Here is a 17,749-nt window from a genome sequence, read left to right on the forward strand (position 1 = left end):
TATATCCTCCAGAACTAAAAATTAAAGAAACAACAGACACAGCTTCCTCTGCCTCACTTTAGACTTATACCTCGAAATTGACATAAGCAGTCATCTCAGTACCTGAATCTTTGACAAACGAGACGATTTAAATTTTGAAATTATAAATCCCTCCCCTTTAGCAGCAATATACAAACTTCACCTGCATATGGGATATACATGTCCCAACTCATTCGGTATTCGAGAGCTTGCAGCCTCTACTCCGACTGTTTAAAACGTCACCAGTGTCTGAACAGGAAGTTGATGAGCCAATATTATGTCAAAGAACGTCTCGTCCTTTTTCTTAAAAAGTTCATTGGAAGATACCAAGACTTTGTTGATAAATATTCCGTATCAACTTCACAAATAATACATGATGGACTTGAAGTATAGATTCTAGGTACTAACGTACATTTTTAACCTTTACTGTTTAGTCCATGTTTGGTAATATTCTTTTGGCCTGGCTCGGTACTTATACATCCCGCCATTGTGTTTTTGTGCTATGGTCAATTCTATATTCTTGTCTTTCATTTTTGCTTATGTACGTTGTCTTTAGAGTGTCTATGTGCCTTTTTAGTTTTCTTTGTTGAAATAGTTATTTGTTTTTATAGTGATTAAGATTATATTACAATGTTGACGGCTGTTCCCCAATTTTTGACATTTTTACTTATGATGTCTGATTGTTTTGCTCACACAATGTTGTCAATATAATGGAACTCTTACAAGAGACAGGTTTAGCTAGCTATAAAACCAGGTTTAATCCACCATTTTCTACATTAGGAAATGCCTATACAAAGTCAGGAATATGACAGTCGTTTGATGTGTTTTAGCTTTTGATTTTCCCATTTTATAAAGGACTTATCGTTTTGAATTTCCCTTGGAGTTCGGTATTTTTGTTATTTTACTTTTTAACCAATTATTGTGAATGTGTTTGTATGGAATGCAGGAACCACATTGATAGTGGTTGCACTTTGTAAATAATGCTGTTTCACAAACCACGTCTCTTTTGGGGAGATATATAATATTCATAGATATTTTGTTTTGTTTACATACTGGTTTCCGGATATGATCTCTATGTTGCATCTCATAGAGACATAACTTTGAAATGTTACCAGTATAAATACACATGGATAGCGGTCAAATTGAATTCTATATAGTATACTTTACGGTCGTCCATAACAGATAGACTTATTAATGTGATTCCCGAGTTGTAAATAATAGTTAGGTTTCGTAAATACATTAACGGCCGTAAATTTTAATTAGCTCGTAAATGAAAATATACTCCTTCCAGGTGAATTACAACCCGATTCGTAAAAGATAATTTCGTTTCCATGGTTTCGTCCTGTGGAATTACAACCGGAAATACATACCAATTGTAAGAGCGATTTTGATAAGTGATCATTGAGACTGCAAAGGGGAGGCGAAAGATACCAGAGGGACATTTAAACTCATAAGTCGAAAATAAACTGACAACGCCATGGCTAAAAAATAAAAAGACCAAAAGACAAACAATGATACACAAAACACAACATAGAAAACTAAAGACTGAGGAACACGAACCTTACCAAAAAACGGTGGTGATCTCAGTGGCTTTCTTTTCTGGAGGTGAGTGTCAACTATTATAAGTGAATCTTTTATGTTAATCTCATGTAAACTAATGCTTTAAATACTTTTTGTGCTAATAAACATTGTCTATTGTCTGTTATTTAAGTCGTATCATTATTTTGCATATACGTTTTACTTGAAATTTAAAATTGAGTTTGCGTGTTGAACTTGTAAATGATCCATTGAGTTGCGTGACATGATGAAACTTCCTTGTCATTAAGTGCATGAAACAGATGTCTACATATATATCTACTTTTTTTAGATACTTAGAATTAATTCTAAATGTTTATAAATATTCTCTTCTACATTGATACCAAAATCTGTGTGTGCACTTTAAAAATGCAGCAACTAGTATTCATTATTGTCTACTGTATTTGCTTTATGTCCGCATGTCAAATTACAATATCTGGTGGGAAGGACAGTTTAGATGTTGTTAAAGGGTACGAAAGGCTGGAATCTAAGGTTGATACCCTGATAGCAAAGCTTGATCGCAGTCTTCAAATACCCAATGTTAAAGGTAAATGATGCTTGCTATTTAATATTTTGATGTGAAATTGTTTAATTAGGAAAACGTATTTTGAAAGAAATGAATTCCATGACCCTTGGGCATGGCATCGGGTCTGTTCGCCTTTATAACATGTTCGCCCTGGGTCCGTTCGACCTGGGGTCGTTCGCCCTACTTTTATAAAAAAAAATATTAAATATTTATGGTATTAAGGTTTTATAAACTTATTCAGATATTTATGTGGTAAACATTAAAGAAAATATATATTTCTCAAAAGTCATGAAAAAAACATAGAAATATTCGAGAAAAAAAATTAATTATTTTATAGCATTAATTGGCTTCATTGTTACATTTGTTTTTATTTACGAGGACTTTTAATGACTGTTGATTGTAATTTAGAATGCTAATTAGGTATAACTATGATGTCTTTGTTTTGGATAAGGTTATTGTTTTGTCGATCCTGCGACATTGATGCCGCGGAATCTAGACAAAGCGATCATTTATTTCGCCGTCGCGGCGTCGTTACCGGCCTCAACATCAGTTCAGTTGGTCTTTAAAGTTTTTCTAGATATGAATTACTTTGTTAAACTTTCGAGGAATTTTGTGAAATTCGGACAGATGCTTTGTATGATCAAAAGAACTAATTTTGAAAATTGTTATTTTACATTTTTCCGTATTTTACAGTAAACATTTTGACACAGTCTTGAGTCAAAGTTGGATGATATTTTGACAGAAGATTTTATTATGCTCAAAAGACATATACTGATAGAAGGACTTTTTTTTGTGGTTAATATGTAGATACAGTCTCTAGAGTTCAAGTTTGTAAGACATCAATTCCTTTGTCAAACCTAATAGAATTTCATGAAAATTTGGCATAAGCTTTTTGTATGATTAAGATGTCTGAAGCAAAATTTTTAAAATATATGTTTTTCCCATTTTTTTATTTTTTATTAATAGATGACTTAGATTGTTAACATTTACAGACAGTCTTGGATCATAATTTATTTACATGATAAACTTGAAAACCTTCATGTATTGTTATGAAACATGGACAGAAGCTTATCCCACTGATCAGGAAGAAGAATCTAAAGAAAATAAGCTTGATTTAAAACAATCTGTATTTTACTGATAAATGTACTAATTTTTTACAGTCAAATGTACACTTATTTACTGACAGCAGCAATCGCAGACAAGACAAGACACAGGGTTCCGCGGAATCCTTTACTAATTTTTGCTCAGTTCTACAATATTCATTTCCAAAATCATCCAGCTCCCCCTTCCCGGAATATGAAAAGGTCGTCCCCTTATCATTTCAATCAATACATGCCATGTGTTAATCAATAGTCGGTTTAGCAGCGTACATTGCTTGATTGGCAATATTTATATTAACAATGGTAGAATGAGAAAACAATATCTGTTTTGATCATTTTTTTCGGCCTTTTTGTCAATTTAAGCTATTCAATGCCTGCTCGCTAGCGTTTGTTAAAAATACTCCAATATTCCCAGATGTTTTGCGACGACCAAATAATTTAGAAGGGTGCCCAGTCAGGAAATTTGATCGTCTTGGTTTAACGGAATAAAACACGGCTGTATTTTATATCATTGGAAAGAAGAGAACAAGCCTCATCGAAATATCGATGATGTCGTCGTTGTCGACAGTGGTCACGATTTTCTTAAATTTGTGTCAAAGGTCAAAGCTAAAATCTTAGAGAAATCGCAGAGTTACGTTTAGACAGCTTGCCACCCTACATATATACGTTTAGAGCGAAATAAATTCGAATAATTCAAAGGATTATAACTATAGTTTCTATATTCAAGACTAATTGGATATTTCTGTTGCCAAATATAATTCGAGATTGACATTTATACTTATTGGTTGCACATTTACAATTTCCATTAAGCCGTTAAATAACAGTGTCCTTGACCCATTCAAATTTCCAAAGTCGGAAATTTTACATAAGATTCGATACAATTGATCTCTAGAAATGGTTTTTAGATATTAACATATATAAGTTGCCCTCCCAAAATGTTATTTTTTCCGTCTTTTGATAGAAGGTGTTCGTAATGATTTTCTGTGTAAATATTCAATTTTCTTATGGTGAGTGTGGAAGCACATGCACTTTTACTTTGTTCAAAACTGGTGTAATACTGATACAAAATGGATTGAACTACCAGGTCGGGGTATATCTTTGCTTTATAGAAAGAGAATTACCCCCAGTTTTTGGTGGGGTTCGTGTTGCTTAGTCTTTAGTTTTCTATGTTGTGTCATCTGTACTATTATTTGTCTGTTTGTCTTTTTATTTTTGGCCATGACGTTGTCAGTTTGTTTTCGATTTATGAGTTTGACTGTCCCTCTGGTATCTTTCGTCCCTCTTTCACTGAAAACGGCAAAAAAGGGGGAGGGGTGGCTGTCAAAGTTATGAAAACAAAACGACAATTAAAAACAAGTTAATCACTCCATTTCACACATTTATATGACTTGTTGAGCATAAATTAGCTGTGCAATTGACATGAAGTTAAAGATTAACTACAAAACGAGGGTTATGTACAGCATCGATGTATTTTACAAACACTTGTAAACAACATAGAATAATGTGTACATGTCTTCGTAGCAGAGTTTACCTAACCTTACCTCATTTACATGGAACATTGATACGTTAATGTTATGTAATACTTGTAATATAATATAGAAATAAGGAGATGTGATATGATTGTCAATGAGACAACTGTCCACCAAAAGTCAAATGAAATGGATTTAAGTAATTATAGACAACTGTACGGCCTTCAAGAATGAGAAAAAAACCCATACCTTATAGTTGGCTATAAAAAGCCCCGACATGAAAATTATGAAACAATTCATTTGATAAAACTAACGGCCTAATTTATAACAAAACAATTTACGAAAGACAAGTATGAAAAACATGAAGCAACGACCACCACTGAACTACCAGCTACAGGCTTGGGACAGGCACATAAAGAATGTGTAACCCTTTTCGACATAATACAGTCAGTTAAGGTATGCTGTACCTGTAGAATTTTTATAAAAAAACCGGTATCACACCCTACTTTTTACGGTAGTGATGTTTATGGTAATATTTTTTCTCCGACTATTGATGACGGGCTTTCATTAGCTTTCAGATTTCAAGGCTATATTCAGTAAGGGTGATGACCATTTGATTTTCCGGGGGGAGGGGGAGATTTTGAAAATGAATAACTTAGCCTGGTATGAACTGAAAATGTGATCAAAAGCGAAAATCAAAGCCGCGCCAAAGAAATAAGCATACGTAGCAACAGATAAAAAAAAATGGTCAATCCAGAAAAAAATCTTCCTGCTTGAAGGATCACAAACATGTTAAACCCGCCATATTCTGTATGTGTTTGTCCAAAATAAGTAGCCTGTAATTCAATGGTTGTCGGTGGTCGCTGTCTGTTACAGCTGTTTTTTGTTGTCATAAATGAGACCGTAAGTATATTCGTTTGGATTGTTTCACAATTTGTCTTGTCGGAATTCAAAACTACCGATCTTTTTTTAATTGTATTATTTTCACAGAAATAAACACTATTCCAATTTGAAACATGGCCGATAGATTGAACATGCATGCTTGGCACATAAAGTTCACTGGCTTCAGTGGTTTGCTCGAACAAAACTATTGCCAATTCAGCTTTGAAATTAGTGCAATTGTGCCTGCTGGTGTATACTTTATACACGAACGGTGGTACATTTTTGTTCTTGTTCACACCGAGGGTGATTTAGGTCGAAAACATCATGCACGACCTTAACATAGCCTTGATGTGCCATATTCCGGTGGTGAAACCAAACCGACCGATTTGATTCTTATACTACAATATATTCAATAAAAAGTTAAAAGTTTTGAAAAACCGACACAAAACATATTCCTCCGAACAAAATTACAATCGACAAAGCTAACCGGCTATTTAAAACAAACCAACCAACTACAAAACAAGCAAACATGAAAAATGTTTTGAGTGACAACTTTTCTTGTTAATGATCTTAGTGTAAGCAACAAAATGATTAATGGCACGAGATAATCCGTGTTTAATCAATACCGAAATGTTGACTTAATTTGTGTTTTTAATTGCTAATTTCTTCAAAACGACTTGGCACACACATGCACTGTGTCTTATTGCTTTAATCAGAGTAAACAATCTCGTGATGATACATGTAATAATTTTGCTATCGATGAAAATGTGGTAAATTTCGGTAACATTTCAGTCTTACCAAAATGTTGAAATACATATACTGAAATCACTTAAATACTTTCCGCTTGCGTTATATGATACATTTAATACATAAACTATATTCTAAGTACTATTTCAATTACCAAAACGGTTTCTGGGTGTACCCTGTAAAAGCACGAAATTTAGAAAATTGTGAACACGGGAACTTACGACGATAATTATAATTGTAGAATATAAAGATTTTCCTATATCTTGCAATAAAAGTTAGCCGTGTGTTTTCCGTTAACTTAAACTCGTTAAGTAGAGGACTTTTTGGACACTGGGCACCCTACTAATTGTTAAAATGAACTTCTTAACAGAACTTAAAAACTATCAATTCAATAATATCCAGTAATATAGAATTCGTTGTAGGCATACATTTGACGTCATCTGTGTTTTCCATTGGCTGAAAATAATTGTATAGGCAATTTTTATATATACACATAAAGAATATCTGTTCTCATTTGGTCTTGCCTTTCATGGTGAACAACAAGCCAGTACCGATATTTTAACCATCTGTGTTTATATTTCTTCTTTTTCCTCGTCATCCCTTTTTAATTCTTAAAGTCAAATATGTTCGATAAAATAATATGTGAAAAAAGTAAGGCATATAATTTTTCGACATTCTTTTAATTACAAAATGCTAATGGTTTTATGTTGGATTTGTTCGTTATTGTTTTTATTTCTTTGCTTTACTTTGCCTTGCCTGATTTCTTTTTCTTTTTGTAGAGTTATGGTTTTAGCTTTTTATCTTCTAACAGGGTGTTGAGTTATGTTTTTAGTTTTTTCTGTCTTAAGAGGATAGCCGATTAATACTCTTCGGTTATTTTATCACATCATTGTTTGAAAGAATTTGTTTCATAATGACTGTCTTAAAAAAATTAACTAAAAAAATCGATATATTTAGAAATTCAAAGACAATTATTTACAAACTGCTTTAACAATTAACAGCTAAAGAAATATTGCGAATATATTACAAAGACATTGAACCGGCGGTCGTTTCACATGCTTAGGAATGCTCTGCAAATTGTCCAGTGGCCATATCAAGTGTGTAAAGATCGAGTGAAATCCGCTGTAATTTAAGGGAAAATGTTCCAAAACATCTGACAGACACCCACTATCATGACTATGCAATGTTAAACCATTGCCGTGACGGCAACTTATTCATTTATCGTGGTTTCTTTTTCTAGAATTAACACTTCCTAAATCTGTCGCTGAAATGGATTCACCAAATTATATTCAATTGTTTCCTCTTTGTGCCTAATTTAATTAGGTTTGAGTTGGCTAATTTTATGATTTCTGTCACTAATGGAATTAATTTAAAAACTTACCTTTATCTATTGTAAATTTTATATGTCTTAACTGGGAATCGAACTCCTTCTTGACATATGATATGTGTGACTGACATCAACACATCGACGAAACCTCTCGACTACCAATGGGTTGCAATTTAGATGTCTATTTTATATATATAAATGAACATATGCATGTAGTGTATGCCCTTATATATTACAGTTAGGGTTTTTTGCTTGTGAGAGGGCTGTCTACATATTCCTTCATATTAATGTTCTATTTCTTTTACTGTATTTGTCTCTTGTGGAGAGTTGTCTCATTGGCAATCTTACAACATCTTCTTATTTTTATATATGATACAAATCGGTACCACAGACACACAGGGCTTGTACTTGTATATATGCATAATAGACAATCGTATAGTATTAGTTGGTAGCGGCGAGGTTAAAATCAATGAGTTATAGAGTCAAGTTAGAAGTAGAGACTTGCCGGTTTAGGTTTGAATCCTTGTATTCTCTTTGTTGTTCCTATTCTTAAGTTTTTCCGTTTTTCTTATTTTGTATGTTATTGTGGATATTTTTGGATTATCATTGGCTATTTCACGTATTTGAAAATGATTACATTCAATTTGTCCATTTTTGTTTTTTTCAAATATAGTTTGATTTCATATGTTTTACTACATATCTTTACAAATGTTTATTCGCAAATCCCTATGCGAATAAATCCTTATGTGCCTAGAACTGGGTTTCTTGCTAGAAATTTCGGTAAAATACTTATCATATATACTTAGAAATAAGTGAGAATATGTCTTATTTTGTAAATTACGGATAATATTCAGATGCATACTAATTTAAAGACAGACGTGTTATGTTATATTTGTATTTCTCTAACTGATTAATTGTGAACTTTGATTTATTAATTCATTTATTCATTGATTTATTCATCGTTGAACATGATAACATGGTTATTTAAACTCACTTACAATACCTTCTTATTAAGAAAGGGCTTTAATTTCGAAAACATCTCAACACAATAGTTTAAGTTAGAGACACAATGGATACGCATTTATTCGCCCTCCGTGCTCATTGTTTCTTTTTCAAAAATCAACGCGTATCCATTGTATCTATAATACGTCATTTGTGTCAAGTTGTGTTTCATGCTTAAAATATGATACCAACTTTGTATGAATATAGCCTTAACCGAGTGAAATCTGTGACAGAAATATTGCTTTGTCAAAAGAAAATCAATGAACTAAAAAAGGGAGGATTTTGCACCATTTGTAAATTGAGTGCATCACGTTTATAACTGAACTGTGTTCAACCATCCTTTACAAAATATGTCTAGGTTAGCGACTCAGAGTTTGTCAGTGCTATCTGAATCTCTAACTAGGATGCAGGTAAATTCATGTTTGAAAGACAACAACAAACACGAAAAAAGAGTGCAAACCTCTGTTTTGCTCAAAAGTCACTGAATGAATGTCACACAAATAAAGAAAACAATTTGTAGAGGATAGTATAAGACATAATAGTGTCCTGTGAAAAAGCGTCCGCCTGGACAGCTTTTCACAGAATTAAAGTACTAAATAATGTCCATTGCAAGTGGACAGAACTTTACAGCAACAATTATGAAATAGTGTCCTCCCACATGACAATTTTTCTAGGCAGTTGATATCAAATTATGTAAGGCATAATAATTTCCTGTGAAAAAAATGAAAAATTGTCCGCCTGGACAGTTTTTTTTACAATATTAAAGTATTTGATAATGTCCATTGCCATGAACGTTTGTCTCTTAAGTGGACAAAATTTTACTGCAACAATTATGAAATAGTGTTCTCCCACAGGACAATATTTTATAACAGTTGATATTAAATTATGTCCTCCAAGGGAATTTATACAAAGGTCATCAAAATGTTTTTATATACTTCAATAATAATTAATTCAGAAAGGAGTATAAGAAATAGATGAATTAAAACATAAAAAATGGATGGCAGTGAATACCGACAAATTTACAACTATCTAAATTCAAACAAATACCCAGAAAAGTTCAATGAAAATGTAAGGCGAACACTTCGAAGGAAATGTCAAAATTACAAAATCAAATTGTTTTTCACAGAATTGAATAATGTCCATTACCATGAAATTTTGTCTCTTAAGTGGACAGAATTTTACAGCAAAAGTAGTGAAATAGTGTCCCCCTACAGCATCTATGAGTATTTCTAGGGATTTAATCATGTTTGTAATAAAGTTATGGAATGTTCTGATATGAACTTTAGACAATTGAAAACTGATTTTTGTTTCCTGCATCTGTTACTTTTTGGATTTATAATTATATATCATTTTTTTGAAATAATGAACTCATGTTTATACCAGACTTCTCAGGTTTCACTTCATTTTACATTTTAATATCTACATGTTACCTATATTTCATAAACTGCTGATCTATAATGATATCAGCATAAAAATCTACAAGCAGTATGAAACAGAATGAAGTTTGCTGGATTAGGTACAGGCACAAAAGAATGTGATGGAGTTAAAAATTATTTTGTCATGTAGGGCATGATTAAATCCTTCAATAGTGCACCATTATAGTCTTTGTACGTTTTTACCTGTTCACCGAATGCCTTTCAAATTTCAGCTTATTTATGTAATTTTGTATATAGCATGCAGCCTCACTTGCATAACGCAACAATGTGTACTTGCATAAAAACATTAATAACTTCTTTATCTACACTTAATATTTTTCTTCAGACTTAAAAAAACACCATAGTGTAATTAAGAACGTTGCTCTGAAGAAAAGAACCCAACAAAGTTCCTGGTATGCTAAGACACGTACCTTGTTAAATAATATATGCTGTGCAACTGACTATGCAAATGACGGAAATCCAAACACATTTTCACATACTGACTATGAGAACTTGCCATACTGGTGGGTAGATCTTGGACATGTGTATGATATAAAGCGGATTGAAATTATAAACCGAATACAAGGTAGTAACGGTAAGTTCTGTTGTGATTTATTTTAAGATGGCTTGATGCTAAGTTAGAAATCTTATTTTTTTTCCGCTTTCATGTAGTTGTTTCTGACCTTATTTTAAACTATATTCAAGCGATTGAATACAATTATTCAAGAAGTGTGCTTTTCCCCTCTTTAGATCCACCATTTATCTACATCTTCATAATTGATTCAGAATTCGATGTCTTTAATGTATTGGACTATGTCATGCATAACGATAAGTGAAATGAAGGGTATATGTTATTTAGACAGTAAACAAACGATACAAAAAAGCAAATGACATTTAAATGTCTTTATACGGTCGTCAACAATAGTCAAGTGTCTATGGTATATGTCAAGCTCTGAGGTTACAAAAGTTATGAATATTTAAAACAGATAATATGAAACATAACATCTGTCATCAATACCAAAGTGTAAAAAAACATTGATTTGAAACCCACTGTTTGGTAAGTCAGATGAATGTGTGTCGGTCGGCTCCATTTTTTTTTAAATCTCAAGCCTTACCTGATCTCATCCCAATTATTGGGATACAAATGTGCATAGAAAAGCGTTATAAAAATTAGAACAAATTAGTGCATAAGAAATACTGACCAACGTTATAACCGTTGATCAGTGTATTTTTCATATATTTGGTTTTATCAAACAAATATCATTTCACTAACGCCGGTGTATATGCAATAGAATATCTATTTTTTACCCTCTCCATTTGCCAAAAAGTGTGCATTTGTTTACCCTTAACGTAGACGCTTGATCGTTTATGTGCTTTTTAAAATCCAACTGTTTTTCTTACATCATGAAGGCAAAATTATCACAATGGAATTGAATTGAGAATGTTTTCAAAACATTCTATTGATATTGTATATAAGTAAACAGGTATATTATGGTATACGGGAAAATATAGTGGACTTGACAATAAATTTCCTTCGCCAAGCAACTTTGGAAATTTTAGCTTCCTCTACTGGTATTTCCTCCATAAACCTCTCCTGAATATGATATTTCAACTCAATATATCTTCTTGTTCTTTCATATTATTCATATTATTTAAATTGAACTCTTTATAAAGTTATTTTCAAAATGATTTCAAATTCGATAACCAAGCAGATATATATATCATCTTTTTGTTTTTTCATATAATTTAAATTGAACTCTTTTGTATAAAGTTACTTTCAAAATGATTTCTAATTCGATAACCAATTTTACGTAGGCCAAGTTTCAAATACAATACGATTTATTCTATTTTAATGCAAAATAAACGAATCAGTCCATTTCAGGCATTATTTCGGTGTTAAATTTCATAAAACGATAATTTCGTGAAATGATGTTATCGTCTTTGACAACTAAACAAGGTAACGTTATAGGCTTCTTGTACGCCTCATAATGTAATAAAATTAGATAAATAGAACATTTTAGGTTTTTATTTATCATTGAAGAAATAACATGTCAATACATTCCAAAATTCAAAATGTCGGCTTCCCATAGCTACAGAAAGGCAGGTAGAGGATTTTACGCTTTTGTTGTCATCCAATCAGAACTATTCATACAAAATGGTTGCATTAGAATTGATGTTATTCCATGTAATTTGTTTTGTCGGAGTATTTCGGCTGTTTTTTTTTTATTGGGCCTGAGTGACCGAGTGGTCTAAGTAGTCGAACTACAGTTCGCATCCAATCTTAATTGACTAGGATTGACATTTTTTACCGAAAGCCGATGATTTTCTCCGGAAACACTGGCTTTCTCCACCAATAAAAACTGACCGCCATGAAATAGCACAATTAAGAAACTTTACAACCTGTCGGTCCTGGATAATGTTTAGGTGACCTGTAACATCATGGTTTTCAGTTTTAGCGCCTAACATATTAGTGTATGGTTTATCTTAAATCTTTAGAACGTACCACTTGGGTATCGGCCTTAGATTGTTCAGACATAAATACACCACAAATTGAGTATTTCGCTGTCACAGATATTGGAGGGCGATTATTAATCTACAAAGCCAAGAGGGTCCCCGTTGAATCAAAAGACAATGTATGACAGCGAGATAAAATGTTAATCAGGAATGCATAAGTACATATTTTCAAACCAAATGATATAGAAAATCGACTTACTACACTGATTGAGTAACTCGAGATGTCGAAAATGTGAATAAAGGTCTATAAAGATTTCAGTCAGTATAAATTAAAAAGCTTTATATTCCAAAATCCGCTGAAGAATATCGGCAAGTCTGTCAAATTAATAAGCATATTCATGTATTAAATCTCATATCTGCAGATATTTTTATACTATTTGAACAGGTGACCGTCTTCATGACGTAGATATCACAGTTGGGCGATCCTTGAAAGAAATGTCCTTATGTGCACACTATAAAGGTCCAGGAAAAACTGGGGAGCATCTTGTTTTCCGATGTAACAGGCAAATGAGTGGCCGTTATGTCAAAGTGACCATTAAAGGCAAGGAATACCTGCAGTTGGGAGAAGTGATGGTGTTTGCGCCTGAAATATCAGAATAATTTATATAAATTAAACTCTGAAATGCTGATTCTTTTTATAATCTATTCATCTTAAAAACAAATGAAAATTAGTTGAACATATCTATCGTGATCAATAAATCAGCAAGAATATCAAAAAGTAAAACATTTATAGGGAAGAAAACTAAGATAAAAAAACAAAGATGAGACAGCAAACCAATGACACACAAAAGTAAGGACATTTGTGGGTCAACATACAGTGTTCAACAATAATTAATACAAGAGCAAATGCGCGTTTCGTAAAATACATTTTTTTAGAAAAATTTGTTTCGGATGGTAACTTGACACACTATAAAATATCAACTGAAATGGCTTAACTCAATCAAAAAGACATAACTACAAAAACAAGTAAACATACACTGAACGAATAAATTTGATCTATGACACAATATAAATACAATATCAAATAAAAAAGGGGGAATGTAAAACAATGTCAAAAAGACAACTATAACCTTGGACAAAATGGCGTTGAATAAAATAACGTACATAGGTAAATTTTAATATAATTACTTTGTTGTTAGGAGTACGGAAATAATTTTTCAAAATAAATAAATTTGTTGTTCATAGTACGAGAACAGAAGTGAAAAATTATCGTCATACTAAATACTTATCAAAGGTGGTACATATTAAAAATAGTGAGACGAGATATAACACAAAATAAGTAAACATTGAATAACAAAAATGCATTACAAATTGTGTCAACAGGTCAAATTAACACGAAAGTACGATTTGAGAGTACTCGCAATTACTGAAAGCTAGTTAAAAGCCACAAACAATTAATAATAAAAAGAACATGCATCAGAGACTAAAATCAACTAAAACACATCCCAGGGATTTAGTGTTTTAACGCCATGGACAGTCAAAGAAGACATGACTTGTGCAATGCCAAAATAAAAGTATCGACAGGCAGAAGGATAGTTTGGATTTAACCTTATAATAAATATGTATAATGTTATATATAGATAAAGCAACCTTATAAAGAAACTGAACTTGGATGTGTATTTATACATCCCAAAAAACCATTCGACAAGAATACAAATTTAGTTATGTTTTAATTTGTTGATGACAAAATCGATATTTGTTCCAATGTAAACAATATTCAAAGATCTTATTACAACATTAATAAGATAACCTTTACTAATAAGTTTGTTTAAAGGTTCGATGAGTTTACACGGATCACATAGTGATTTTCGCGCTTTTAGTACAATATTACCGTAAAATTTGGGATGTGAAATACCGTTTTTAATAAGTTTTCTACAGGTACAGCCAAATTTACTTATCAAATCTTTGTATCTATGAAAGAATTTATTAAAAGTTTTAAGAAATTTATGGTAACGAAATCCCTGACTTAATAATTTACCAGTGATGCATTGATTACGTTCGTTAAAATCTATGACATCACTACACACGGGCATAACGATCGAGTTGTGATATATAAACACCGTATGATGGAGCCAAAGGAGCATCGCAGTCCAAAAAAGGAAAATTAACAATAGGGAATGAAAAATCGTCTCTTTTGTCTAGTTTATATCTTAGTTTGTTGTCCCTGGGGAATATATCATTGGTGGCAGACCTTTGGTAGCCACTTAAATAATTCACAACTTGTCGAGATAAGGAGCGATTAGGAGTTGACTTTTGTTGTATGATCTTGTATTTTTGTCTCGTTATTCCATGTCAACTTCGTAAACCTAGGAGATTATAACCCCCCTCCAAAAAAAAAAATAACTACTGCATTTGAATAAATACGTAGTATGAATATGAATATGGTGGCTTCACAAAGGTACTTTTTTGGTCAGAATGAATTGATTCTGTGTGTTGTTTCGATTCAAGGTAGTATTAAACACATTTCAATAATTGTTTCCATTAAAATAAAATTGAAATTGTTAGAAACGAAGGTTTCAACTCCCTCAGGCAAAGTTGACCTTAGATGGATTTGGCTATTTTTTTTAGGTCCTTTTTGGTTATAAAGTTCTTCAACTGTTTCGGTTCTTATACATCATTGGCTTTCAAATATTCGGGTTTAAGCGTTCCTGGTGAAGGTAAATCCAGAAAAGCGCTTCGGACGTATGCAATTTATAACGTGATGTTTTCATTTTTTAATATATAAAGGAGTTATGGAATAACCTTCGGTCACTCGCTTCATATTACATCATTTTATGATAAAACGTTGAATAAAATTTAGAAATTGTGAAGACATTTTCAAATTCTAAATTTTAAATAAATACATTTTTACAGTATCATATTCCCCAACAAAATCCATTCCAATCTAGAGGCTCCTATGTGAGATAATATATCATCTTTGTAACAGAAATGTAAAAAAATGAATATAAAGCAATTTGCGATAGCAACCAAACAACACAATCAAATCATCTGTATCTATAAGTTTTTGGTTTCAAAGTACTCAATATTACAACCCCCATGTGACGTTACATCAAAGCAGTCATTCTTTTTGGATTTATAGCAAGTAATTATGTTCATATATTTTCATGAAGATTAAAGTATTGCAGCTGGCAAGAGACACATGATCAATAATTTATACATGATAATGATATCATATAATATTGTTTTTCATTAAATTTCCCATACATCACAGGATGTTGAACGTAATCATTTGTACGCCCCCTTGACCAGAAGTTTTGTGGTTTACTAATTCATTTATGATAACTTTTCATATGATTAAAAGATTACCTTATCTATATTTGGAAAAAAACTTTTGGAATTTCGGGCCCTCACTGCTCTTCAACTTCGTACTTTATTTAGCATTCTAACTGTTTTATTCGAACGTCACTGATGAGTTTATTGCAGACGAACCGAGCATCTGGCGGACAAAATAATAAGTCTGGTATCTTTGATGAGTTTATTTTACACATATGTCTCACATTCACCAAGAACAAATATCAACTGAATTAAGCATTTACCGTGCACGTTTTTGTATTCCTAACATTCACATGTTTTACCTTCTGTTAACTTTGTAAAACTTAAGTATGAAGTTAGAAAGGAACAACAACTTAACCAATAAAATGTCCTAAATTATGCATTACATCTATGGCAGGGAATCAAATGTGTCTTACAGACACAACCATTTTAGTTGTACTTCGATATCATTCATTGCTAAATCTCACGTTTGCAGAACCATATTCATGCATGCATCTTGGTCTAGTTCTGAATATGCATGAAATATTTGTCAATGGACCTTAAGCAAAAGAATTAATCATTCAATAGTGAGCTAACAATTGAGATCAGGATATTGAATGTCTGTTACTTAATATAAACGACGTTCATCGTTTAGTCTAAACTGATGAAACAAACCTGTCGTAGATAGGGAAGTTATATATATATATAATTTGTGAGAAATGTCTGGAGAAAAGGTTATATCCATTTCTTAGATCCCTTCTACATTTTTCCATTAATCAATCAAGGCAAACTTTGTGTCCATGAACATAGTGGTCATAAACATAACAAAGAGTTCTATCATTGATAAAAAAAATCAGGAAAAAGACATGTCGATGCCTTAAAAAATGAAAAAAAAAAACACTTTATAAATTTCATGTATCCGAAGCGCTTTTCTGGATTTAACTTTATTAGGAACGCTCAAAGATGTATAAAACCAAAACAGTTGAAGAGCAATATGACCAAAAAGGACATAAATATGATAGCCAAATCCATCTAAGGCCAACTTTGCCTGAGCGAGTTGAAACCTTTAAATCTTAATAATTTCTAAATTTAACACGATGGCAAAATATTTATGTTTAACTTATCTGTAATCATTGTGTTTAACTAATCCGTTATCTTTATGTTTATCTTAACTATAGTCTATATGTTAAATAGTGTGCAAGGGCTCTTTTCTCTTAAATGTTCATGACATGATTTTTGTTTTGTGAAATGAGTCGCTGGTTCGTAGATTGTTATAGTTTTTGGTATTGTGATTGAAATTGTGATTTTCTGCAGTCTGTGGTTCATATTAAGCTTTTCTATAATCTGTGAGATAATGTGCGCTACCCTATAGTCATTATGATTAAAAGTTTGCTGGTCTCTAGTCTTTGAGATTAATAATGTACTAGTCTCTATTCTTGATGATTAATATGGCAGTTCGTCATATTTACAAGTTCATAGTCGTAATGATTAATAGAGATTTACAGTAAGTGTATGACTACAAACCGACCCCGAGCACGAATAAGAATAAGACTCGAAAAAAAGATGGCAATCTCATAAAAAAAAAGTTTAATATATTCCAATATTATTCATCAATTGTATCTTTAATTAAGCAATAGTATAACAAACTTCAACTGGCTTTACGTATTGACATGAATATACCTACAGTGCTCCTTTAAATTTATAATACATACGTTCCATTAATACTTGCCAGTATTCAAATATGTGTATGTTGAATTTCCTACAGTGTTTCTTTTGGGCTCTCTATTGTCTTGAATAAGGCATCAAAACACAAGAACGGTTTGAATATAGTTTATACACGATCAAATATATTTTGATCGAGGAAGGAAGGTTATGAATAATCACGAAATTCATTCTACTTTTATACCAAATGCATGTAACCT

The 17,749-nt window shown here is 32.0% G+C and overlaps 1 protein-coding gene across 1 annotated transcript; it reads left to right on the forward strand.

Moving 5' to 3' along the window:
• Positions 1 to 1,942: 1,942 nt before the first annotated feature.
• LOC127702621 (fucolectin-5-like) lies at positions 1,943 to 13,204 on the forward strand. The gene is made up of 3 exons (XM_052206893.1): positions 1,943 to 2,140; positions 10,408 to 10,656; positions 12,961 to 13,204. The coding sequence occupies exons 1-3, from the start codon at positions 1,963 to 1,965 to the stop codon at positions 13,173 to 13,175; spliced, it is 642 nt and encodes a 213-aa protein (XP_052062853.1). The 5' UTR covers positions 1,943 to 1,962; the 3' UTR covers positions 13,176 to 13,204.
• Positions 13,205 to 17,749: the final 4,545 nt, after the last annotated feature.

The sequence above is a fragment of the Mytilus californianus genome, unplaced genomic scaffold, assembly GCF_021869535.1.
Source record: "Mytilus californianus isolate M0D057914Y unplaced genomic scaffold, xbMytCali1.0.p SCAF_5, whole genome shotgun sequence".
NCBI classification, from domain to species: Eukaryota; Metazoa; Mollusca; class Bivalvia; order Mytilida; family Mytilidae; genus Mytilus; species Mytilus californianus.